Source organism: Phyllostomus hastatus, unplaced genomic scaffold (assembly GCF_019186645.2).
Source record: "Phyllostomus hastatus isolate PE091 unplaced genomic scaffold, TTU_PhHast_1.1 phas_scaffold_55, whole genome shotgun sequence".
Classification (NCBI taxonomy): Eukaryota; Metazoa; Chordata; class Mammalia; order Chiroptera; family Phyllostomidae; genus Phyllostomus; species Phyllostomus hastatus.
In genome coordinates this window covers 13725581-13751188 of record NW_025334035.1, presented here as the reverse complement: position 1 = coordinate 13751188, position 25608 = coordinate 13725581, and the positions used below count along the sequence as shown (strand labels likewise).

The following is a 25608-nucleotide window of genomic DNA, read 5'->3' as shown; positions in this document are numbered from 1 at the left end:
AATTTGATATCAATACATAAAGATTATGACAATTTTTAAAAAAGATTTTATTTATTTTTAGAGAGAGGAAGGGAAGGAGAAAGAGAGGGAGAGAAACATCAATGTGTGGTTGCCTCTCACATGCCCCCCACCAGGGACCTGGCCTGCACCCACGCACGTGCCCTGACTAGGAATTGAACTGGTGACCCTTTGGTTCGCAGGCCGGCACTCAATCCACTGAACCACACCAGCCAGGGCAAATAATGACAATTTTTTAAAACTCAGGAAGGTGGTCCCCAGGGGTGAATGGAAACAGTGATATTTGAACAACCCAAGCCAGAGCCTAGGTATTCAGGGAAGGGAAGGAGGAGAAACTGCGACTTCTTACAGGCAGCCAATGGGCTTGGGATGGCCACCAGGGAGAGGCACTAGTTCATTTTCACTTCTCCAGGGAGGGTCTTGGGCATGACATCTCAGGGATTCATTTGGATCCAACCTATGAGCAGGACCAGTGGCTTTAACATGGGGAAAACACTGGTTCAAGCCTTGGCTCTGCCAACTTTCTCTCTGGGAGGTCTCTGGCATGTGACTCAGCCTTGCTACAAACCAAGGAAAATAATACCACTACCTGGGGGTGCTGCCAGGGAAATGAGCAGAAACCCTCAATAAATGGCAGTTCTCTCCTCACTCCCTTTCCAGCTCTCTAACTGGAACGAATCTAAAATCTGGTGTCTGAGAATGTGCATTAGATTTGGGGGGACCAAATTTTACTCCTCTGTTCTGACCCTAAGTAAAGGATGTGCAAAACTCCCAATTTCAATCTATTTCACTGGGTTAGAGACAAGGAGGGAAATCCTGTGGATTCTCAAGGCTAACAAGTTGCCCACTAGCATGCAGGGAGTATGACTTTGAGCATCAAGGTTACTACCCTGGGACAGCAACAGAAACACATGGTTCCCTCACAGCTGGCAGGCAGACAGAGAAAAGATATTTCACATGAGGGTCAACTGGGAAATGGTAACCAAAAGATCCTTAGGAAAAAAGCCTTCAACAAGAGAAGAACGGATCCTGGCTAGCTGGTACAGGGTGGGGAGGTTGAGGCTGCAGGAGAAACAGAGCCTGCACAGCTCCACCAGCAGGCACTGTCTCTCTACCTTCCACGGTCATGGTGCTCAGGAAGGTAGTGAGCGAGCCTAAGGCAGTGTGTTTGATCAACAGGACTCGGAGGTGGTTTTCCATCAGGGGCACAGGCCACCGACAACCAGATACCTTTTCCCTCTTCAGATGTGCAGAAATGTAAAGATAGCTAGGTACTATTGGGATCAAGAGTACCCAATGTCAGTGAGTACTCTGTCAGTGAGAGTCCAGTGCAGTACCCCCTTTTAGAAGTCAATTATAGGCAGTCCCTATAAAAGTTTTAAATGCTCCTGTAGTCTGACCCAGGTTTTCACTTCTAGGATTCTAAACCACAGAAATGTGTAATTGTGCAAACAGTATCATTTATAAGGAAAAAAACATACTGCCTCCCAGTTAGACAGTGGCTATGCAATTGTCCACTCTGCGGAATGCTGTGCACAGTGAGCTGGATTGAAATATGCTGCCATGAAAGATCTCTAAAATAAACAATGGCATGGCAAAAGCAAGTTGTAAAATGAAACCTACAGTAGGATCCAGTCATACAAAAGAAACTTCATGGAACAAGGACCACACACTAAGCAGCTGCTGGGCCTACCTCTGGGGAGCCAAGCTTGGGTGGGAAAGTGGGGACTGTCACTTTATATAAAACGTAGTCCTGTATTGCCTGTTTTTTTTTTTTTAATCCTCACCTGAGGACATGCTTATTGATTTTAGAGAGAGAGGAAGGGAGGGGAAGAAAGAAGAAGAAAAACATAGATGTGAGAGAAACATCAATCTGTTGCCTCTCACATGCACCCTGAAAGGGAGCTGAACCCATGACCTTTGGGTGTACTGGACGATGCTCTAACAACTGAGCCACACTGGCTAGGCCTGTATTGTCTAATTTTTTAAAACAGTGTGTACATCTGTTACTTTCACTTTGTATACTTCTTCTTGCCTAACTTTAAAATAAGAATGAGTATAGCATTGTGGACAAAAAAGGGGCCACATACTAAACCTGACAAGCTCAGGAGAGGTGTGTGAGGCAGGTCTTACCAACTCAGAGACCTCAAACTTTCCAGCTAAAAGTAGTTCCTGGCAGGTAGCCATGTCCTAGTGCAGCATTTTTCCCTAACAAAGGTCATTCTTCATCTTAACTGAGCCCGTCCTTTTTTTTTTTTTCCTGCATCTAGGCTAACTCATCCAACAACACACCTCTGGAATATCAAAGTAATTCCCCCCACCCCACCTGCACCCCTCAAAGCACAATCACCTAACCAGAGCAGAGATCACAAATCTCTTCACTGTTATTATCATGTTAATTGTTCATTGTAAATTGTCCTGCACCCACCAATGTGAAAGAAGTGGGTGTCTATTCCTTTTATTTTTATCCAATCACAGAGGTTTCCCCACTTTGCTTTCTCCTGCCACCCTAATCTATCACCAACAGATTTCATGAAACCCCCTTAGGCCTCCTCCTTTGATTGTAATGTACAAAATAGGAAGCAGAACAGTCATTCTCTGGAGCATTTTCTCAATCCATTCAGGCTTTGCTTCCCAGCAATGGCAACTGTCATTAGTTTGGCTTAAATAAACTCATAAAAATTCTTACAGGTTTGGACGTTTCTCACATGGACAGCACACACACATTCACTGCAAGGTAAATGACCAAACAAAGAGTTGGCACAATGGACGAAGACAAGGCAGCCTCTGGGGTACAGGAACCCTGCAGGGTGAGAATTTGAATGTCCACCCTCTGTGGGAAGGCCCCTTACCTACCCCAAGGTGCTACGTCCTCCTCCATCACCTACAAGAAGGTTGGGAGAGTGTGTGCACCTTTCTCCAAGGCAGCCTTCTAACCACTACAACAGGGCTTCTGGGAGGCCACGCTCAAAGTGCTGGTACCCTCCCCTTTTTCCACTTCCATCCTGCCCCTTAGTGGAGCTCCGAAGCGCCTACCATTTCATACCCTTCTCTCTAAGTTTATCCAAAGTTTTGAAACTGAAGTCCTCGTGGGACATTTTCCTAAATAGGAGTATACATTTTATGAAGTTCAATGACAAACTGTTCCCTCTGACAAAAAGGGGCCACACGCTAAACCTGATAAGCTCAGGGGAGGCCTGTGTGGCAGCCTTATTAACTCAGAGACCTACAGTAACCTCAAAGGATGGTCTGAAATTAAAACTTAGTCACTAAAAGTAGTTTATGGCAGGTAGTCATGTCCTAGGGTAGAATCTTCCCTCATAAAACTCAATCTTTACCTTAACTGAGCCTGTCTATTGTCTTTTTGCATTTATGATAACATACCTTTGTAATGTCAAAGTCGTTTCTTTTTTCCAGACTTCTCAAAGCACAAGCACCACACCAGAGTGAAGACCACAAATCCCGATTGTTATTGAGTTCATTGTCAACTGCTAACTATCCTATACTCACCTATGTAAAAGAGGTAAAAGAAGTATATATCTACTGAAAGGACAAAGCCAGTGCCATTGGCTTTTGTGGCACCCTTGGGTGAGCAGGCCTATGACCTTGTTAAACATGACTGCCATTTTACTCTTCTGAACTTATGTCCCCAGGACTGGAAAACTACTGGAAAAGCCAGAACGGAATGTGACTAACTGACCCCCACAGCCACATGCAAAAGATAACGTTGGAGCAAACTACAGCTTACACAAAACCAACCAAAACCTTCTGTGCTGCAATACCCCTAACAACCCAGGGGCCATACAATAGCAAACCCCCACCCTCTATAATACAATAAAAGCTCAAAACCCCAACCCCTCTGGGCAGGCGTAATTCTTCACGCCTGTCCCCTTTCCTCTCTTGCAAAGTGAATAAAACTTTGCTCTCTGCATTTCACTCACTGTGAATTCTTTCAGAGCCCCCATCAATGGCCACCCTAATATTTTGGTGGCCTGTATGGGCACATCCTCTATTTCTCTCTCCTCCGCCTCCTGAGACTTGAGATTAGGGGAGCAGGGGGCAGCAGAAGCTTGTCCCAGACTAACCCCCTAATCCTGTCTCTGTGAGGTTTAGAGAGAGGATTCTAATCCTTTTCCGTCTCTCCAGACTCTGTAGGTAGGCTCCTCCTCCTCACCCACCTTCACTGCTAGTGATAGGTAAGTCTCTCTGGATCTTAGGACACTAACATTCACAGAACTAAAGGCAATAGCTTTTCTAGTCGTGCCCTGGTTGCAAGCCCCGGCATAGGGCCTATCACTTTCCTTCTGGGATTCAACCATGATGGACAGCTCTTGACTGTCTCCTTCTAGTCTCAGTCTTGTCCTAAGATTCAAGGATGCCTGACTCTAGGACAGATCTCTGTGGTCTCACTCTGATCTTGGAGTCGAAAATGCTCAATTCCCAGGGTCAGATCTATCTATATCTAGGTGGTCGCAGTCAGGGAGGGATGCCCCTCTCTGACCTTTCCCTCCCTTGGCACATTTCCGTCCCTGAGATGTCCTTCTCTTTCTTTCTTGTAGCTCTTGCCATAGGCAATACTCAATCGACCCCACCTAGGGACTCCCCATTGGGATGTCTTCTTAAGAACTTGAAGCCTCTGAGACTTATCAACCTCAAGCCCAAGCACTTGATTTTCTATTGCAGTATGGCATGCCCCAATACAAACAAACTAAGGGATCAGGAGGTCTGGCCCACGAAGGGATCTCCTAACTATCATACTGTCCTCCAACTTGACCTGTACTGTAGCCACCTTGAGAAACGGCCTGAGGCTCCTTACATCCAGGCCCTTTCCAGGCTCTCTCATCATCCTGATCTCCACACCTTCTGTCGAATGCTCTTATTTACACCTACTTCCCTTCCTCCTCCATCTTCCCAAGATTCAGATGACCTCCCCCTCTCTGAACCTCCTCCTCCTCCATATCTCCCTTCTACTCCTTCACCTGCCTTTTTAGCACCCCCTCCATCTCTTCTCCCTATTTCTCCTCAGACGACTCCCCCTAAACCCTCTAGACTGGGTTTCTCCTGGCCATACCTGTTCCGGCCATCCCTTTCAGGAGCCCCCAAGCCTGCAGTCCAGCTCCCTCTCTGTGAGGTTGCTGGATCGGAAACCATTATTCAGGTCCAGGCTCCCTTTTCAATGTCAAACCTTTCCAAATCAAGGTCAGACTCAGCAGTTTTCGGCAAACCCAGCTAAGTTTACAAAGGAGTTTGAATATCTCACCATCTCCCATGAACTCTCCTGGAGAGACATTCACAGTATCTTTTCTACATGTACCACTTCAGGAGAGAGAGACGGTATTTGAGCCAAGTGATGGGAGATGAGGATGACTGAAATCAGAGGCAGCCTCATGCTTATGCCCCCTGCACCATGGCTGTCCCTGAGTAGGACCCCAACTGGGACTACCAAGCAAACTCCCCTGACCACTGTAAATGAGATCACACGTTTTCCTGCCTCACGAAGGGAATCAAGGGGGCCACTACTTAGCCTGTTAACTATGACATGGTTAAGGAAGTCACCCAAGGGCCAGACGAGAACCTTGTTCTTTTCCTGTCTAAGCTCTTAGAGGTTTTTTGCCTCTAGTAACCTAGGCACTGATTCTACGGAGGGCCAGTCTATCCTAGTGATGTACCTTCATCGCCCAATCAGCCCTAGACTCTCGGCATCAACTCCAAAAGCTAGAAAAGGGCCCTCAGACCCCACAATCAGAATTAGTTGTTCTGACTTTCAAAGTCTTTAACAATTGTGATGAGGGTTGACGAGAGGAGAAAAAGGAGCAGGATCCATGATGATCTCGGGAGCAAAAAGAGGTTTACCAAACAGTGGCCTCAGCAATTGAGGGGGCTCTTCAGGGAGAGACTTGCCCGAGGTCCCCAACACAACAGCAAGGACAGCCATCAATGAAACCGGGGTCCCAAACCTGTTTCAACTGCGAACAAAAGGGTCACTGGAGGAAAGAGTGTCCCAAGAAAAAGCAGCAGCCACCAGGACTGTACCCACACTGCAGAAACACAGGGCACTGGAAGAAGGAGTGCCCTCTCCTCAAGGAAGCAGATTGAACTCCCCTTCCCAAACCGTCAGGGGCTCCCTCCATAGCCTTGGACCTCCTTGGCCTCCCCAAGACATGGACAAAGGCCCCGGCTCTGGCATGGGATCAGGCTCCACTTCACACCATCAAGTTGGCCTAGCCTCCAGTAACTCTCCCTTTGCAGGTAAACTAGTCGATTTCTTAATCCATACTGGAGGCTACTTACTCTACTCTCCCCAAGTTTTTGGGCCCTTTGTCTCCCTCTCCTGTCTCCATGGTAGGGGTGGAGGGAAGGCCTCAGGCCACCCTACTAACCCCAGCCTCCTCTGCACTCTGGGAGATCAGGTCTTCGCTCACTTCTTTTTAGTCATTCCTGATTGCCCAGCCCCTCTCCTAAAAAGGAACTTCATGACTTAGCTAGGCACTCAAATCCTCCTACACACTCAGGCCTCTTCCCTACAACTGTTAGGGACTGCTTCAACCCCAACTTCCCTCCCAGACTTCACTCCCACTGAGGTTGTAAATAGGGTCCCACTGGAGGTCTGGAACACTGACATTCCCGGAAAGGCACATCACATACAGCCCATCACTATCTGTACAAAAGATCCCACACGTTTTCCTTGCCAATTAAGCTAGAGGCCCTCAAGGGCCTCAAACCCCTCATTACCAAGTTTCTCAAATCAGGCTTACTAAGACCCACCAACTCTCCTTACAACACTCCTGTTCTCCCTGTCAGGAAACCAGATGGCTCCCATCAACTAGTATAGGACCTTGGAATCATCAATGAGGCAGTCATCCCCTTCCATCCAGTTGCTCCTAACCCCTACACTTCACTCAGCACCATCCCTGCCAATACACAGGACCCCTTTCGAGGAATTCTCACCACTCCCATGGCAGCAAAGCTCTCAGGACTTCCACCGTGGATACATCTCTCCTGACTCAAACCCAGTGACCCACCAAAGAACTCTCCATAGGAGGAACTGCCCAAGGACTCCACTCTCCCCTCCTTTGCCTGCCAGACAATTTCAGATACCAAGCTTAGACTCACCACAGCCCAGCCAATGGACACATGAGCCCCAGAAAGTATCTGACATGCTCTGGTACTACTGGGTAATCCCCTTCTTTTATAACTCTGTGCCAGACCTGGTAAGAGAGCTCCTCTGTCCTTGCTGGGAACTCTAGTTTCACTTCTTGTAATTTTTTCTCCCTCACGAAACATTTTCCAATGCCCTGACCTACCCACAGTCCACAAGGCCCTTAATTTTCTAAACAATAAGGCTACTCAGCCCTACAAGAACTGTTGGATCTGGGCCAACACCTCTCCCAGAGGGGCACTAGTAGCAATTCCTGTCCTTCCTTCAGAATGGAGCCAATTAGAGACCAACCTGGTGCCTACCTATTTCAACGGACCCAGATGGGCCATTAATGAAAGGGTCAAGTCCACAGTAGACCACATACTTCTCAATCACCCACAACAGGCCCATCACAATCTCCAAGAGCCAATATTCTCCTCCAGATCTCTTCAGCCAAGTGCTCCTCTGCCTAACAGCTGAGACCAGACCAGGACCATCAATCGGATCCTTTTCCAACAGACCTAAGAAGTGCCGTCACTCCTTTAGCCTATTCCCTTCTTGGAAGTTCTATAAAAAGGGGGCCTCAGAAGGATTTGACTGGTGGGATTTTAGGCCAATGTCTGGTCCCGGTTTTCCCGGCTAACTCCCTTCCTAGGACCTACAGCAGCCTTTCTCTTTATTCTCACTTTTGGGCCATATCTCCTCAAATATCTCATATTCTTCATTCGATGGAGCATCCAGGCTCTGGGAGATTCTGTCCACAGCCTCTGGTCACAGCTTTAACTGTTCAGGCTGTCCCTCTTCCCCTTGATGAGCCATGCCCAGACCCTCAGGTAGGGACAACTCTATATCTAACCAGCGGGAAGTAGCCATAAGAAGACCTTTGCCCATACTAGCCAGAACCAGGTCCAATCATTAAGAATAAAATAGTTTTAAAACCAGAGAGGGAAATGAAAGGACAAAGCTGGCCCCATTTGCTATTGTGGTGCCATTTGCTGAACAGTTCTATGACCCTGTTAAACATGACTGCCATTTTGCTCTTCTGAACCTATGTCACAGGACTGGAAATGACTGTAAAGCAAGAACACAATGTGACTAACTGACCCAAACAACTGCTCCAAAGATAATATTGGAGCAAACTGCAGCTTACACAAAGCCAACCAAAACCTCCTCTGTTGCAACGCCCCTAACAGCCCAGTGTCCACACAACAGCACCTCCCCTCCACCCTTTATAATCCAATAAAAGCTCAAAACCCCAAACCCTCAGGGCTAGTGTAATTCTCCATGCCTGGTCCCTTCCTCTCTTGGAAAGGAAAGTGAGTAACACTTTGCTCTCTGCATTTTCCTCTCTTTGTGAATTCTTTCACAGCCTGCATCAATGGCCACCCTAACATATCATTTTACTTTTTATCCAAGCCCAGAGGTTTCCCAGCTTTGCTTCTACTGCCTCCCTAAACTACCACCAATGGATTTCATGTAACCCACTTATATCTTCTGATTGTAATGCATAAAATAAGGTGCAAACTGATATTTTCCAGAACATTTTTCTCAATTGGTTAAGGTTTAGATACCCAGCAATTGTCATTAGTTTAGATCATGTAAACTCACAAAAATTCTCTACAGGTTTGGAGGTTTCTTATGACTCTTTCTGGCTAGCTCCTCTCATCCTGCACACCAGGTCCAGGAACCATATTTCAGCTTTCCTCTGAGCCCCAAAGGTACCCTCACAGAACGTACCCAAAGGGCACTGAAATTATGTGCTCACCTGCTTGTCAGTGGAAACTCCCTAAGGGTACTATCTTATACACCCCCAGCACCAAGAAGGGCAGGCTCTCAGAAAGCCTGGGAGTCTGTCCCACCTATCCCCTCCCTCGCACTTGCACTGCAACATGCCTGCTGTACCCAGGGTAGTGAGCTGGCCCCAAGACAGGAGGTTTCTCCTCCAGAAGGAAACCTCTTCACTAAGGGTCCAGGTAATGCTATTAGTCCACTTGAAGGCTATAATTTCCACTCTGTCACTTAGGCACAAGTGACCCCTCAAGTCTGTCTATCACTTCCACCCTCCTTCCAACAAAGAAATGCTATATAACAACCATATAGCATCATCTAGTAAATATGAAATACTGAAAAATTAACATATTCCCCATGAGACTGATGCTCTGTCTTCCTCTAGATACACACCCTTCACTTAGGTTCTGAATGGTCCTGAATCTATATGGGTACTTAATAACATGCTCCCAAAAGGCATGCAACCACCTCAAACCCATTAGAGTGGTTACAATCAGAGCAGTGTTGGTGAAGGTGTGGAGAAATCAGGACCCAATGAACTGTTGGTGGGAATGTAAAGTGGTGCAGACACTGTGGAAAACAGTATGGAGCAAGAGAGGAGTCCTATGGAGGGAGAAAAGAATGATGAGCACACAGGCAAGGAGGAAGTGGGACTTGAAGAGTGTGTGCAGTCTTCTAGTAAAGAGTAGACAGGAAGAAGCCCACTCAGTGAGGGCTTAAACACCAGGCTACATTCATAATTCATTCTGAAGGAGATGGAGAGTTCCAGAAGAATTCTGGGATATTTATCTGAAATTTTGAGTGGCCACAGTGTAGAAAAAGAGGGGGAGTAGAAGGAAAAAGACCAGCTGAATAGCACCTGCAATGGCCCAGGCAAGACCATATTCGTGGGAGATGCTTGAAGCTGAACTGTGACCAGGGATGCTGAGTTGCAGACTTCTGTTTCTCTGAAGGACATACAGAGAAACTACTCTCTTGGGACTGTGCCTCCCTGGACCCCAACATGATCCCATGTAACACGGCACATGTTTCCTTCAGCCACTACATGGAGGCTAAGGACAACGTACCCCAGATCCTGGAGAGAGCTGCTGCGAGAAGATGGCGACTCTGAAACCCACAAGTGCACATTCCTGAGAGGATGGAGATCTGTTTGCACAGCTGACTTAAGAACAGATAAGGACATGAAGAACTCTTGGGGCATGGTTTTGGCTTATAGCCTTTTGGGAAGCAAGGGAAGGGCTGGCTCTCATGGGAGAACAGAGCTCTGAGGAGTGCTCTCAGCCCTCCCCCCACCCTGAGGTTGGAATCTTATAAATCAGAGGTGGCAAACACAAGGCCCACAGGCCGAATCCGGCCCTCTACTTTGTTTCATCTGGCCTAGCACCATGTTTCTACCCAGCAACAGCACCGAGCTCCTTGCCCCTAGTTAAGGAGTTAGTTACATTTATACAGCCCTAAAATTACATTAGACCCTTTGAAGGCAACCTCGAGGCTGATGTGGCCCCCAGTGAAAATGAGTTTGACACCCCTGGCATAAATAAAAACCTGTTTCCTTCAACACTAATATATCATGTATCAAGGTACCACATGGCTGAGCCCTGGTTTGCTCAGTTACACTAAGGCCCCAGCTAGAATTTGCTGATTCTTTGAATTGCTGGTTTAAAAATTTCTAGCATTAATATGAGGAATTCTCACTCTCTGGAAGCCACTAACAAATTCTGGTTTCAACTACCAAGCAACATCATTTCTCAGGCCTCATTTACTATTTTGACTAATGACATGCCAGACTTTGTGTGATTTCTCCTTTGAGGAGTGGCAAAAAAACTCAATAGTGTCCAATAACAGGCCCTGTCCTTGTCCCCAGCTCTCAAAGACTTGCAGGCCAATTCTCTCAGATGGAACAATCAGTCTCTCTCCATTACACTCAATTTTAAACCAAAACCCAAAAGAGAAATTTTGACATGCCTCCCAGACTACAAGGTTTGTGCTTCATTAATGATTAAAACAGCAGCTGGGAGGTAATGTCTTAAAAGCAAGTTGGTCAGTTAGACAACTTAGCATCAGTTTAAATGCCCCTTTTTTTCTTTTTCTGACACTGTAGTTCCAAAGCAAATCCAAAGAAAAATTAAAAGACGTAGGTCTTTTATTACCAAGAAGAGTTTCAAGGATGTGTAAGAAATCAAAGCCTTTAACCAAACCCTCAGTAAACTGAGGTGATGGTTAAAGGTGACGAAGACTCTTGTGCACTGAATTACAGCAGGAGAACTGAAACTGGATAAATAATGGGTAACACTAAGGCAGATCTGAATTGGAGACAATGATTACGATTACCAGATTTTTAGCCATGAAGTTCATTCAGGTATTTATCCACTTAATTCTACAAATAAATTACTGAGCTATCCAGTTTAGTGGTTAAGAGTACCAGCTCTGGAATTCAAGTCCCTGCTCTGCCATGTACAAAACCTGGGGAAGGTACTGAACTTCTAAGCTTCAGTTTCCACTCTAGAAATCTGAATAACAGTACCTGCATCATGGAGGTGTTGTGAGAACTAAAGGATATTTAAGCCAGTGCCTGGTGAGGAGTAATGCTGACTAGTACTATTAGCATCATCGCTCTTGTCTTTAAGGCATGTATGTCATAGACCCTACTGAAAAATAAGGGCATGACATTAAAGGCACAGGAAACAAGCAAAGACAGGCACACTGGACTTCATCAAAATTAAAAACTTTTGTGTATCAAAGGACCCAATGAACAGAGTAAAAAGGTAATTCACAGAATGGGAGAAAGTACTTGCAAATCACATATCCAAAAAGGGATTAAGATCCAGAATATAGAGAGAACTCCTAAAACTCAACAACAAAAACAACCTCATTTAAAATTGGGCAAGAAAATAAAACAAAAAAAGTGAAAACAAAACAAAAAAAGAAAAGGAAAAAAATGGGCAAAGGACTTAAACAGACATTTCTCCAAAATGTACAAATGGTCAATAAATACGTGAAAAGATGCTCAATATCTCTATGATTAGGAAAATGGCAAGGATATGAAGAAATTGGGACCCTGTGCACTGTTAGTGGGAATGTAAAATGGTACCATCACTGTGGAAAATAGTATGGTGGTATTTCCTCAAAATATTACAAATAGAGTTACCATACGATTCAGTAATTCCACCCCTAGGTCACAAATGAGTATTTGTTCACTGTGTTCATGGCAGCATTATTCATAATAGCCAAAAGGTAAAAGCAACCCAAGTGTTGAAAGATGAATGAATAGATAAACAAAATGTGATGTAACCATACAATGAAATATTATTGAGGCTTAAAAAGGAAAATTTGACACATGCTCCAACATGGGTGAATCTTGCAGACAATAGGCCAAGTGACATACTCCAGTGACAAAAGGACAAATACTATACAACACTATATGACATTGTTATAGCAGTCAAATTCAGAAAGACAGAAAACAGAATGGTCGTTATCGAGGGTAGGGTAGGGGAACAAGGAGTTAGTGTTTTACAGGTACAGAGTTTCAGTCTTGCAAGATGAAAAAACTTCTGGAGGTGGATGGTAGTGATGGCTGCATAATAACGTGAATGTAGTCAATGTCACGGAACTGAAAAATGATCAGAATGATAAATTTTGTGTTATGTATATTTTACCACGAGTTTAAAAATAAATAAATAAATAAACAAACAAATAAATAAATACCAATGAAAGCAGGTGCCCCTGTGGAATGCTTAGTCTAATCAGGGGTGTCCAACCTGTGGACCACAGGCTGCATGAGGCTCAGGATAGCTGTGAATGAGGCCCAACACAAAATCATAAACTTACTTAAAACATTATGAGATTTTGTTTGTGATTACATATCACAATGTATTTAATGTGTGGTCCAAGACAACTTTTCATCTTCCAGTGTGGCCCAGAGACATCAAAAGGTCGGACGCCCCTGGAAAAATGATGCATAGAAAGAATATAACATAGTAACATATTTTGGTTTTACATGTGCCATCTCACTGATCATCTTAACCCTTCAAGATGGGACAAAACAAGTATTCTCACACTCATGTTAGCATAGGTAGTTAGATATTAATAAAAGAGAAGGAAGCAAAACTGGCTAAGTTTAATTAGGTTGGAAGCTACTTCACATACTCCAGGGGACAGTAGCATTGCCCTGCCAAGGGTATTAACATCCCTCCACCCACCTCCCTCCCACCCCGTAGGAAGGAAGGACTGGCTTTCCAATCTCCCTAGGATTCAATCGTCCACTCCCCCAGACTATGAGGGGGAGATGGGGGTGAATTCCTCAGCTGGTCACATGCAAAGCAGAAGCCAAGGTGGCACAAGTGGAGGTCCTTCTACTTGGAGGCATGCACAGTAGGAGCCAAGATGGTGACCATAGAAAGGAGGTGTCTAATCTAGGGAAAGACTGACTGGTTATGGGGGAGGGCCCAGTACAAGCCCAGAAGGACTGGGAAAGAGATTGGTCAGTTTGAAAGCCCAAGGTAACATAATCAAAGCCTAACAAGGGCCTCTCTCTCAGTAACACACATTTGCCTGTTCCTTCCTCTGCTCCCTCTTTCTGTGTGGCAGCCATGTGGGCCTGGCAGCCATGCAGGTCGAAGCAAGGCTTCCAAGTGCAGGTCTGGATACAGCAGCATAGCACTGGCTGGAGCACAGCTGGGAACAGACTGAGCTAGCCAGACAGGGACAGAGACTGAATGGGACTAAGCTTTGGCATGAACTGAACCAAGGACACAGAATTTCTGGGCCCTGGCCCTTCTTCTGGGTTTGATAAAGACAAGGCTAGACTTCTTCCACAGCAAGATGAACAGAGCTTCACTACAGGCACCTGGGGACAGTCCTTGGTTTTTACTTCAATAAATCTTACTGCTACACCTCATCCTCCCATGAGTGCATCCCTGGGACTACTTTTCTTGTTACTCTGTGGAAGGTCCCCGTTTCAACCAGCAACACACACACACACACACACACACACACACACACACACACACCACCCTCTTCCCTGTTTACAGCTCAGGACATTGAGTATTAACAGCTGATGGACTCATGCAAGGCAGTCGCATACAGGCAGAAGAAAGACTGATCCCAATCCAAAACAAAAAGTGCCAAATGTTGGAAGAGAATGAACAGAGGGCAATAGGCATCTACACTGCTCTGGAATTCATTGATGGGATTACACTACCTTCGTGGACTTCCCCGTATGACCAGTTAAGGTCCCTTCTTGTCTACTTGGAAACTCTCCTCCCTGGGTGTGAAACCTGGCTCAGACTCCGTGAACCACCTTGGACAATTTCTTAACTCCTCCAAGCCTCCATTTCTTTGTCTGTAAAATGGAGATCATACCACTGACTTAATGGAGTTTTCAGAGAAAAAAATTTAAATGAAACATATGTAAAGCACTTACAGTACATAATAGCTAATATTTTTAGCTTTGAAAGATGCTAAAAAAATAAGAATGATAGAAAGGAACTTTGGAGTGAATAACTTTGCAGAGTATACTCTATCACATGCTGTGAGGGTGACAAAGAAACAGAAAGGACGAATCCAGCCCCAGGAGCCTCCAGTCTTAATCGGAAGATAAGGCAATAAGCATGTGACAAGACACAAGATAAATAACAACAGGAAGCAGCACAGGCAGGAGAAAAGACATCAACAAGTCTGAGTATATTAGTTGAGTGTAGGACACCGTGCTAGGGACTTTACACACATTCTCTCATTTGGTTTTCACAAAAACCTGAAGGGTAGGTAAGGTTCTACTTTATAAATGAGAGAAAAGCCAAATGAATGATATGGAACAAATGCTATGAGTTCAGAGAAGAAATTCAGCACCATGAGCAGGATGCTCTAAAAAGGCTGGCTGGAGGAGCCACTGAGTGCTGATAGCCACCAAGCTTGAAGCCAGTCTGAGGGGGATCAAAGACATTCTTCTAGGGCAGAGGGACTGAAGGGGATACTAGAGCAGACACCCAGTCAAGACTGGTTTCTAAAAGACCCCTCTTCTAACCACAACAAGCTGGGTCAGCAAAAACACCCGCATGTTCTATCTTTTCAGACCACTAGGTTAGCCTAAAACATCTGCTAGGTTGAAAGCAACATCCCTTAATTGATGCTCCTCAGGGCACTGTATTTATACCCACTTCCTTACCTTGTATCTCCTCCCCAAAACAAAAACAAAAACAAAAATCAGGCAGAGTACACAGAATGCTTATCCAATATTACATCTACAAAGTATGAGAAAATGAAAAATGAAATACACAAGTGTTCCACTTCTTATATGAAATGAGAATCTCAATGAGGTTATTTAATAAAGCACATTACGATTTTTTTCTCCATTGCATTTTTATATATTTTTCAAATTTGCTACATGAGTTTACAATGTTGGTTTTTTTTTAAAAAGATTTTATTTCTTTTTAGAGAGAAGTGAAGGGAGGGAGGAAGAGTGGGAGAGAAACATCAACGTAAGAGAGAAGTGCCGACCACGTACCTGGCCTACAACCCAGGCTTGTGCCCTGACTGGAATCAAACCAGCGACCTTTAGCTTTGTGGGACAACACTCAGCCAACTAAGCCACACCAGTCAGGGCCTATACATTATTTGTTCAAAAGCACAATTCTACAAAAATGTGTAACACCCCAAAGAGTCAAGTTGTGGCACTCCTTCACTCAGTAACGCCTTGTGCGTGGCTCAGCTCCTATTCTTATTCAAGGAAAGCAAGGCAGGACCAGGAGCAGGCCACCCTCACCACGTGACCTTCAAGTGGCGGGGGGGGGGCGCCTTTATCACCTGTCTAGCTCTCACAACTCCAGACTTCTTCTCATGCTTCATCCAGACTGCTCACCTCTGCTGAGTCCCTGCTGTGCCTCTTTCTCACACGGTGGCTCCAGGCCTCAGAGGGACTGGCACTGTCCACTACTGACCTCCTTACAGGACCCCTGTTCTGCACAGATGGGGGCTGGGGTGGTAAGAAAGAACGACCTTTCGGTGACTGTCAAGGAGAAATCTCCCTGCTGCTATAATGACTTTCAGGCTACTACCCTCCCTAGAAATCTTCCATGGCTCCCTGGTACCACTAGTGAAAGGGGCCCAACTCCTTTGTCCTTGCCCAGCCTCCAAATCAGGCTTTACCCTGCCTTCCAGCTGCCTCTTCCAGGATACTCCCCTTGCTGGGAAACAGAACCAGTTCCATTACCCTCACCTGCTCCGTAACATCCAACCTTTGAGCAGGCTGCTGTCTCTGCCGAAAAAGCCCTTCAAGCATCCTTTTCTATTTCTGTATGGATCAAACCCTGCTCAGCAGCCACCACTGGTGTCCTCCCCAGTTCTTCCTTCCTTCCTCCCAGGCTCTTCCTCATCCCCTCCCACTATGCAAATGCTAGCAGTTTTTATTGTGGCTGGAACAGAATGTGGGTTCCACCTCCAGCTCCCTTACTGCCAGTGTGTGACCTTCTCATTGCCTTAGTGTCCTTATCTGCAAAACAGAAATAACAGTGCCTTACTCATAGAATTATCATGAGGTTTAAAGGACTGCAGATATATAAGATGCTACCTAAGTCTCTGGCACATATTAATACTGAACTTAAAAAAAAAAAGAAAAGAAAAAAGAGAAAACCTGCCCTGGCTGAGTGGCTCAGTTGGTTGGAGCACTATCCCGTACATCAAAGGGCTGCATGTTCGAACCCCCAGTCAGGGCACACACCTTAGTTGCAGGTTCAATCACTGGTCGGGCGCACATGGAAGGTGGCCAATAGCTATCTCTCTCTCACATCAATGTTTCTCTCCCTCTCTCCCACTCCCTTTCTCTTTCTCTTAAAAAAAAAAAATCAATAAGCATATCCTCAGATTAGGACTTAAAAAAAGAAAGCAAAAACCTTTATTAATATCACTGATGGAGGTAACCCCTTCCCTCTTCCATTCCCTTACTTCATTCATCTGTCCAATCTTGTGCCACTACTTTCTACTAATCTGATTTAGGCACCTGTTTTATCTCCCTTACTAGACTGAACATCCTGGCAAATGCTTAGTGTGTTGTCTACAGACAGTAAATACAAAACCGCTAAATGAATAAATGAATTCTAAGTAATCATACTTAACATCCATAAAACACACACTTAATGTTTAAAAGAAAGATTTTAAAAAGAGTGAGAGAGATTAAAGAAGTAGAACTTTTCACCTAGAGCGACGGCTCTCAAAGTGCGGGGCCTGGGCCAGCAGCATCGGCATCCTTGGGAACTTGTTAGAAATGGAGAATGCTAAGTCCCAACCCGTACCTGCTGAATCAGAACTGAGAGTGGAGCCCAGCAATCTGGTTTAACAAGCCCTCCAGGTGATTCTCATGACCCTGAATCATGGGATCTGTAGAGCCAAAAGCAACATGGATGCACAGAATGAGCACTAGACCAGGAGTGGATTCTGGCTTAACTCTATCACTGACCTTGCACAAGTCTCTTAACCGCTTAACTTCCTTATAAGCAACAGAGGGACAACAGCACTCGAACAATTAAGTGTTATAAGGATTAAATGAACTCCTATGTGCAGAGGTGGCATATAATAGGTGCTTAATAATTATAAGTTTCTTTCAGTTTTCTTCCTGTGCCTCTCAAACCTGAGCAAGGACTAGTCATCCTTGGCATCGGAGACCTAGCTTTCACAGGCACTAGGAAGTGGTTTATGTCTAACACCATCCAATCTGAAAACAAACCACAGTTTGGTGTCTCCTTCCATGTTCACTGAAGCAGAACTATGAAGACAATATTGGTCCTTCTCCCACCGCCCAAATATTCTGGTCAGAATTAACTAACTATTCACTGATCTTTTAATGTAAATGAATCCAAACTTTACTCTTGGAAAAGGGTTACCTAAAAATGTCTTGTAGCCACCACAAGAAAGCCTGTCCATCTGGCAAAGTGCCGTGGCCCTAACTAAGGGAATTCCTGATGTATAACATTCACCTTCAGCAAACATCCACTCCCAGGGGTCAGTTGTAGACGGTTGAGACTAAGACAGTCACATTTTGAAACCTGTTTCAGAACAGACAATCCAGAAATAAAAGTACTTTTTCTTTCTCCATACTTAGTCTCTTATACCACTGCTAGTGCTCTCTCTGAAGCCCACATGCTCCTCAGGAACCATCTTCCAGAATGAAGAGCAGGCTGGATGCAAGAAATTCAGATTGCATGTCAACCTGTGGGGTCAGCTGCCTGTAGTCGAAATGGGCAAACTATATGTTCCACCAAACAGCACCAGGTTAGGATGTCCATATGAGGCCCAGGCATGAGCCAGAGATCATTACTAACCCCTCCTACTATGACCCTGATGCTTTGCAGCTCCAGAACACCTTTGGTGGGCATATTATCTCTACTGAAGGATACCTAAGAGTAGCATTTTAATATTTCTATCCCAGAGTCTGACACCCAACAGGCACTCAAATAGCCATTGGATGGAACTGATGAAATTATTTAGGTACAAGCTCCATGCAGACATTGCAAGGTATTTTTTTTTTATCAGTGAGGAAAATGAGGTCTAGAGAAACTAAAAGTTGAAATCAACTGAAAAATATAGTCTTTGATGTCATGCACCCAGAACAGGGCTTCATAGTGCACCCTGACCCTACTCGCCACTCCTGCCCACAGTCAACTCTGTACCACTCAGATTGGTGTGCATAGTGGCCCACCTGCGCCCCCCATGTACCTGTCTCCAGGCACAGGGTATACCCTCTTATCTGCCTCTGGAACTCCGACCCATTTTCATGGTCAGGCCTCAGACTCAAAGAAACCAGTCCCATTGCTCCAGCTCTTCTGAATTCTTTTGGACTCCGAACACCACCAACAAGCCCCACTCCTCAACTGAGCATTTAGCTATGGAGTAACCTTCTTTTAGTCATCATTGTCCCATGCATCGCTGTCCTCTCTCCATAAATCACTTGGTGACAAGGATAGCTATGGAATCCCAGCTCTCTCTCCGACCGGCTGAGCAGTCCCTCCATTCCTTGGAGCCTCAGTGTCCTCATCGCTAATGTGAAGACAGGATACTGTTAGATCTAGGCAGGCCTAGGAGGAATGAAAATCACCAGGCGAGAAAATGGCACTGTGGGAAGCTGCCTACAGACCCTACCCAGGAAGATTACGGTCTGGGGTCAGCTTATCCAACATAACAGGATGCAGCTTTCACTCAGCAACCAACTTTAGCCAATCAGACTCTAATACCCCAACTACAGGTTTTTGCATTTAAAAACCCTGACCTAAGAACAACCAAGCGAGTCCCAACCTCCCTCAGTTGGCTCCACTCTCCCTTTTATTCCCCGCTAATAAACCCTGCTCTCCTTGGCTCACTGTGTCCAACCAGTTTCTTGAGTGACTCCGACCTAACAGGTATCTTCTTTACAAAGCAGCAACAAGGAGGAAATAATGGCTGTAGAACTGCTCTGTGAAGCTGCAGCTACTGCTTTGAATCATTAGCTTTGTTGTTGTTACTTTATTTCTGTATTCCCCTCCCTCCCATTAGCCTCCTGGCACATACTTTTAACAGAACACTAACAATAGTAAAGTCATGAAAATCACTTTCAAACTCTGTCACAACAGTACAGAATATATATTAGAACTGAACTAAACTGTGAAATTACATAGGCATTACCAGTCAACTAAGCTAGCAATGAGGAGGCTTCATTCTCTTTGTGGTCAAGTGTCGTTTCTAAGTGCTGGTGGACACCGGGGCCTGCAAAGGTATTTTCCTTCACAGGTCGCAGATGAGCCAGCTGTCCCACATACCCTCTCCAAATAGAAAATTCAATCCTAACTTAATTGTTCTGTTATTAACAGTGACAGCTACAATTTATTGACTCTCTCTTATGTTCCAGGCAATATGCTATGTGTTCTAACATCCATCAGCTCACTTAAACCTCACTGTTCTATGAGTACAAATCTATCTGTTTCTATCTCTATCTCCGTCTCTCAGCAAACTAACGCTCAAAAGGGTCACACAATTTTGGGGGGTCCCACAGCCAACAAATGGGCAAGGCAAAATTCAAAAGCCAAGTCCTTCCCAACATAAGCATCATGCTCTTTCCGTTTCATATATACCTCTATATCCCTTATATTTGCATATTTTTAAATCCCCTTTAAGTTCTACCCCACAACTACCTTGGCATTTCAAAGGTGTAGAGAGTGGATTGAGTGCCAGCCTGCAAACCAAAAGGTGGCCGGTTCAATTCCTAGTCAGGGCACATGCCTGGCCTGAGGGCCTGGTTCCCAGTATGGGATGTGTGAGAGGCAACCACACACTGATGTTTCTCTCCTTCTCCTTCCTCCTCCCTCTAAAAATAAATAAATAAAAACTGTTGGAAAGTTGAAAGAAAAAAAAGAGGTGCAGAGCTTCCTACTGTAAAGGAAATAGAAAAAGAATAAGAATTCCACCCCCACCCCAAGCTTACTGGCTCCCTCCAATAACTGGTTGGAATTCAACACTCAGCTGAGAAATGCTGGAGTGTGGCTGCAGTGAAGGAGCAGCTGAGGAAAGGAAGTGAGGAATAAAGAGGGGTGGGAATCCAGAGACACAGCAGTGTGCAAAGGTGTGAAAAAATTCTTCCAACACCCAGTGTCCCTCATTTCTTGTCAAAAAGAAAAAAGGTTCCCAAATGCCAAGTAGCCAAGGGGAGTGATCTCAATGAGGAGCGACTTCAATGATTTCAGAGGCCCCACAAAAGGCTGAAAAGTAAGCTGAAAGTTCAGTAGAGCAGAAAATAAACAAATCACTGCTGCCTGAACCAGCTAGCTCCATAAGGACTCCAAAGGTCTCTGCTCATAAAAGATATTTCACCAGTCCTTCCACCAACCCGGAACTCAGTTTTCAAAAAAAATATTTTTTTACACTTTATTTATTTTTACAGAGAGGGAAAGGGAGGTAGAAAGAGAGGGAGAGAAACATCTAGTGTGAGAGATACACAAATCGGTTGCCTCTCACATAACCCCAGCCAGGGACCTGGCCCACAACCCAGGCACATGCTCGGACTGGGAATCAAACCGGTGACCTTTTGGTTCACAGTCCGGCACTGAACCCACTAAGCCACACTAGCCAGGGCAAGAACTCAGTTTTAAAAGAAACTAACCACCATTCTTGACTGATCACTTGGCATAAGCTCCTACCTTAGGTGAAAAGGAAGCCACTTTTTAAATGAGGAAATCCCATACCATGGCCACCCTGGTATTCCTTCACCTAGCCTTGGCTCTCCTTACTCAGGATACTGGTCATCCCTGGTGCCCTCTTCCAGGTGCCCAGATCCCCTCTATAGGATTAACAAGTACTGCTGAGTACTCCTCTCTCTACATTGCCACCAGAAGATTTCAACTTTGGCAGATTTAATATTGCGGGAAAGCAGCAATGTGAAGAAAAGGAATACCAAAACTTTGGTATTTAGGAATATCAAAACTTTGGAATTTGAAGAAATCTACCACATCTTACTTCCAAACACCTCATTTGTCAGACAGGGCAAACGTCAAATCAGAAAGAGTAGTGACTTGCACAACAAGGTCATTGCGAAAATCACTAGCAAAGGCCTAACTGGAGCCCAGGCTTCCAGATTCCCAGTCCAGGCTCTTAAAGTAAATGACATGGCCTCCCTCATTTCCTAGCAGCGGAGCAAGCAGGCCACGCCCCCCACCCCCACCCCCAGCCCAGGTAATCATCCTCTAGGAACCATTCCCCCCTATCCCAACCCTCCTACATCCCGGCAGAGTGGCAGATCTAATTAGCAAGTCTCAGAGCAGGCAGCATTCCCTGGGAGGGTGCCTAGTCTGAGAGCTGCTGGAACTGAAAAACGGGGATAGGGGTGAAGGAAGTAGGATGGGGAGAAACTGGGTCCTGACAGCAGCGGCAGCAGGCTGGATAAGGGCGCACGCAGTGGCATCTCCCAAGAGCCAACCAACTACAGGCACCACCTCTAAGGAAGGGCTAGGCCCTGAGGGGTAGGAACGCGTTGGGCCTCCGGGCGCCGCCTGGCAGAATGGCGCTGGTGTCGTGAGCAGGCCCAACTAGCCTGTGGGCAGAGGCCCGACGACAGGATGCCCGACCCACCCGAGAGGTGGCATCGGTGACCCGCAGAGGCCTGCGGTCCCCACCAGCCGCATCAGCCGCTGCCATCGCCCAACCGGACGCACATCCTTCGTGCAGCCTTACCGAGGCACTGCCCCACTGGTGTGCTGAACGGGTTCCCTAGGAGGAACTCCATCTTAGACGGACAGCACGGAAGCGGCCCAGGTACCCTTTCAGCTGCCGGGATGTCCGCAGCCCTCCTTGGCGCCCGAGACCTGACGTACACTTGCCCCCGCCCCACCCTCAGAATTGCTGGGCTCCTGATCCCGCTCCTGTCGCACCCCTATTGGACAACGCCTGCCCGGTTTCCCTCCTATTGGTCCATGCACTCCCTCAGCGAAGCTCCACCTACCCCACGGCGTCCGATTGGGCAGAGGGGCAAGCTAAGTCACAGGAATTCCGTCTAGCTAGCGGCAGCCCCTATGGCCCGCCTCCGAACGAGCCTGTGTATTTTAATTCACTTATATATTGGTCAATCTAGAATCCCTATGGTTATTGGAGAACAGGCGAGTCAATCACTCAAATGGGGGCGGGGGAGAAGAGGCGTGGCTAGAAGGATCCCCGCCCATAAAAAGTGCTTATTGGAGAAACGTTTGTTTTCTCTATGGCTGGTTGGTGGTAGGAGTATTTCCCCACCCAGAAATATTGTCACGTGACTTATCAACTTTCACCCGGGATGTCTACCTTTTAACTTCCCCTTAGCAACTGAGTGGCGCCTCCTGGTTCCCCTAGCAACTGAGCGAAGCCTCTACTGCGCTAACCGTCCGGGTAGCCAGCGCTTGAAAAGGTGAGGCTCGAGCAGAAGCTCTGGAGGGACTAGCAGGGACAAATAGCGCCCGACTTAACTCTTCTCTGACTTTTTTCTCCAAGGAGTCTGACCTAGCCCTTCTTATTTGTAAAATGAGCGCATAGGTCCTCTGCCAGCCACTTTGAGACACGCTGATAAAACACTAGCCTGGGCTTTCAGGCCTGTGGATAAGAAAGAAATGCTAAAGAACCATTTCCTCAGGGGGCAATGATCAAAGAGATTTTTTTAGAGGTTCGACCCCCCTAGGCTTCTGGCCTGATCCCTTTTATTAAAAAACGTACCAGAGATCTGGCTGGCATGGCTCAGTGGATTGAGCGCTGGCCTGCGAACCGGAAGATTGCACGTTCAATTCCCACATCCATGTTTCTCTCCCTTTCTTCCTCCCTTCCCCCTCTCTAAAAATGAATAAATAAAAGTTTTTATTAAAAAGTTACTGCAAAGAAAGGTCCACTGATAGCTTCAAGAATTTAACTGACATCTTAATTGTCATTAAATTATTTATCTTATTTTTATTCTTCATCTTGGTGTAATTTAAAGTGCTTTGGCTGGGAATATGGATCTGAGTTCCATGTCTGTTTCTTGTCAGTTGCTTCTTGTATTGGACAGTTTTCTTCCTATTAGGAATCTCTTCTCTAATGGCCTCTAGAGCTAACATATTAAATAACGCATGTGCACTTGGTACACAATTAACATTCAGTAGACTGTTGATTAATAATTCATGGCCAATGGGGGCTATGTTTTTCAGATCAAATTGATCCCAGATTATTGTTTCCCGGGACAATCCTGGATCTGTTTCTCAGTGAGGAGCTACTCCATTGATGGTGGCACATTCTCACCTCCTACCTGTAGTCTTCACCAGCAAAACTATCAACAGGCAAGTCAAGAGGAACCCAGGTTGGGTGGTAAATTACTGATAAAATCCCCCTAGGGGAGGAATGTTCGGCCTCGGCACTGACCCAGAACAGCTGTGAGAAACACCATGTGCTGGGCCAATGATGGTCTACAGTGTCTAGGGTACGGCTGGGTCACGATTAAGGAAATGGCTCTGGATCATGTTTTCCTGCTTCACTACATACTAGACCACAGGTGGCAAACACAAGGCCTGTGAGCTGAATCCGGCCCTCCACCTTATTTTATCCTGCCTGGAACCTTGTTTCTACCTGGCAGCAGCGCTGAGCTCTCGCTTAACTGTTAAGGAGTAGTTACATTTATACAGTCCTAAAATTATATTCAGCCCTTTGAAGGCAACCGCAAGGCTGATGCAGCCCCTGGTGAAAATGAGTTTGACACCACTGTACCAGATGTATAAACTTGGGCATGTTACTTAACCCTTCTAACTAGCTTCCACTTTCTTATCTGAAGACTGTGAAGGAGTAGTCCTACACATAAGTTAAGTTCCTAGAGATCGCTCAAATCCACATCTCACCACCACCTTGGTCATCTCTCACCCCATGACTCTTGCCATTCTCAGTAGGACAGCCAGAACTAACTCCTTAAAATTAAAATCTTATCATGTCACTGTCCCTATTAAGCCCCAGGAGCTTCCCAGGGATCCTAAGATAATAACAGAACTCCTGTAGGCCTCTCCAACCTTGCGTCACTCCAGCCAAAATGGAGCATATCTTGCTCTGTCCTACATCCAGGCCCTCACCATGCAGTACCCTCTTCCTTCTTTTCTGCTTCTCCTTCAGATTGCAGCCTGTTTCCCCCAGCCAGGCCAGGTACACCTGATGTAGGCTGTCATAGCTCCCTATACGTACAAATCTGTCCTGGTTTGCCATTAAATATTTATATGATTATCTGATTCATTCTGAAACAAAGGTAAGGAGATCTGTCTGTTGTAATCATAACGTAGTAGTTATTCATTACATATATGGACTAAATAAATGATCTTAAACAATTGTAGGCAGGAAGAATTATTCATCTTTTATAGATGGGAAGTTCAAGCTTTAGACAGGTGAGGTGAGATGCCAAAGGATGCACAGTCAGGATCCAAATCCTGCCTTCAGGTGCATAACAGCTATTCCACATTGGGATTGCTGGGCTTGACTGAAAGCAACCTTGATATCTCAAGATGCCAGTCATTGATGATGTGGGAGAGATGATAAGTCAGTTAAAGTCTTGAAATCAGAATTAAGAATCATTTCCCAAATGACAGCACCTTTCTTTAAAAAAGCACAAACAGGGCCAAGATGGAGGCATAGGTAGACACACTGTGCCTCCTCACACAACCAAGATAGGGACAACAACAATTTAGAAACAGAATACCAATCAGAACTGACAGAAAATTGAACTGTATGGAAATCGGACAACCAAGGAGTTAAAATAGACACGTTCATCCAGACCAATAGGAGGGGTGGAGTCAGGAAACTGGGCAGAGAGGGGTTGTGCAGCACAAAGAGCTTTGGAACTAGGTGCGTAAGACCACAGCGGGCAAACCCTGAGTACGCAAGCAGAAGCTGGCAAACTTAGCGAGGCGGCGATTGTGAAGCAAGGTACTGTGCACAACCCAGGATCCCAGCACTGGGAAATAGAGCCTTGGGGCACTGATTGAAAACACCTGTGGGGATTGAGGCACAGGGAGAGACTCCCAGCCTCACAGGAGAGGTTGCTGGAAAGACCCACGGGGCGCACAAGCCCATCCACACGGAAATCAGCACCAGAAAGACCCAGTTTGCTTGGGGAAGCGGCAGAAGGGACTGAAATCGGCAGCAGAGCAAGCATGATTGTTCCCTCTCGGACCCCATCCCCCACA

The 25608-nt window shown here is 45.8% G+C and overlaps 2 protein-coding genes across 12 annotated transcripts in view; one reads left to right on the top strand and one right to left on the bottom strand.

The window, feature by feature from the left end:
• Positions 1–22285, bottom strand: part of TOM1L2 (target of myb1 like 2 membrane trafficking protein) — a 120099-nt gene extending 97814 nt beyond the window's left edge. For 7 of the 10 annotated variants that reach the window (XM_045824007.1, XM_045824009.1, XM_045824012.1 and 4 more), the window contains exon 1: positions 22130–22285. In XM_045824007.1, coding sequence (XP_045679963.1) covers positions 22130–22181 — 52 coding nt within the window. In that variant the 5' untranslated portion in view covers positions 22182–22285. The remainder of the gene's footprint in view (positions 1–22129) is intronic. The other 3 variants (XM_045824015.1, XM_045824011.1, XM_045824008.1) reach the window with 3 other exon arrangements.
• Positions 22286–22717: 432 nt separating this feature from the next.
• Positions 22718–25608, top strand: part of DRC3 (dynein regulatory complex subunit 3) — a 47008-nt gene continuing 44117 nt past the window's right edge. For both annotated transcript variants that reach the window (XM_045824019.1, XM_045824018.1), the window contains exons 1-2: positions 22718–22832; positions 23599–23727. The gene's annotated coding sequence lies outside the window, so the exon portion shown is untranslated. The remainder of the gene's footprint in view (positions 22833–23598; positions 23728–25608) is intronic.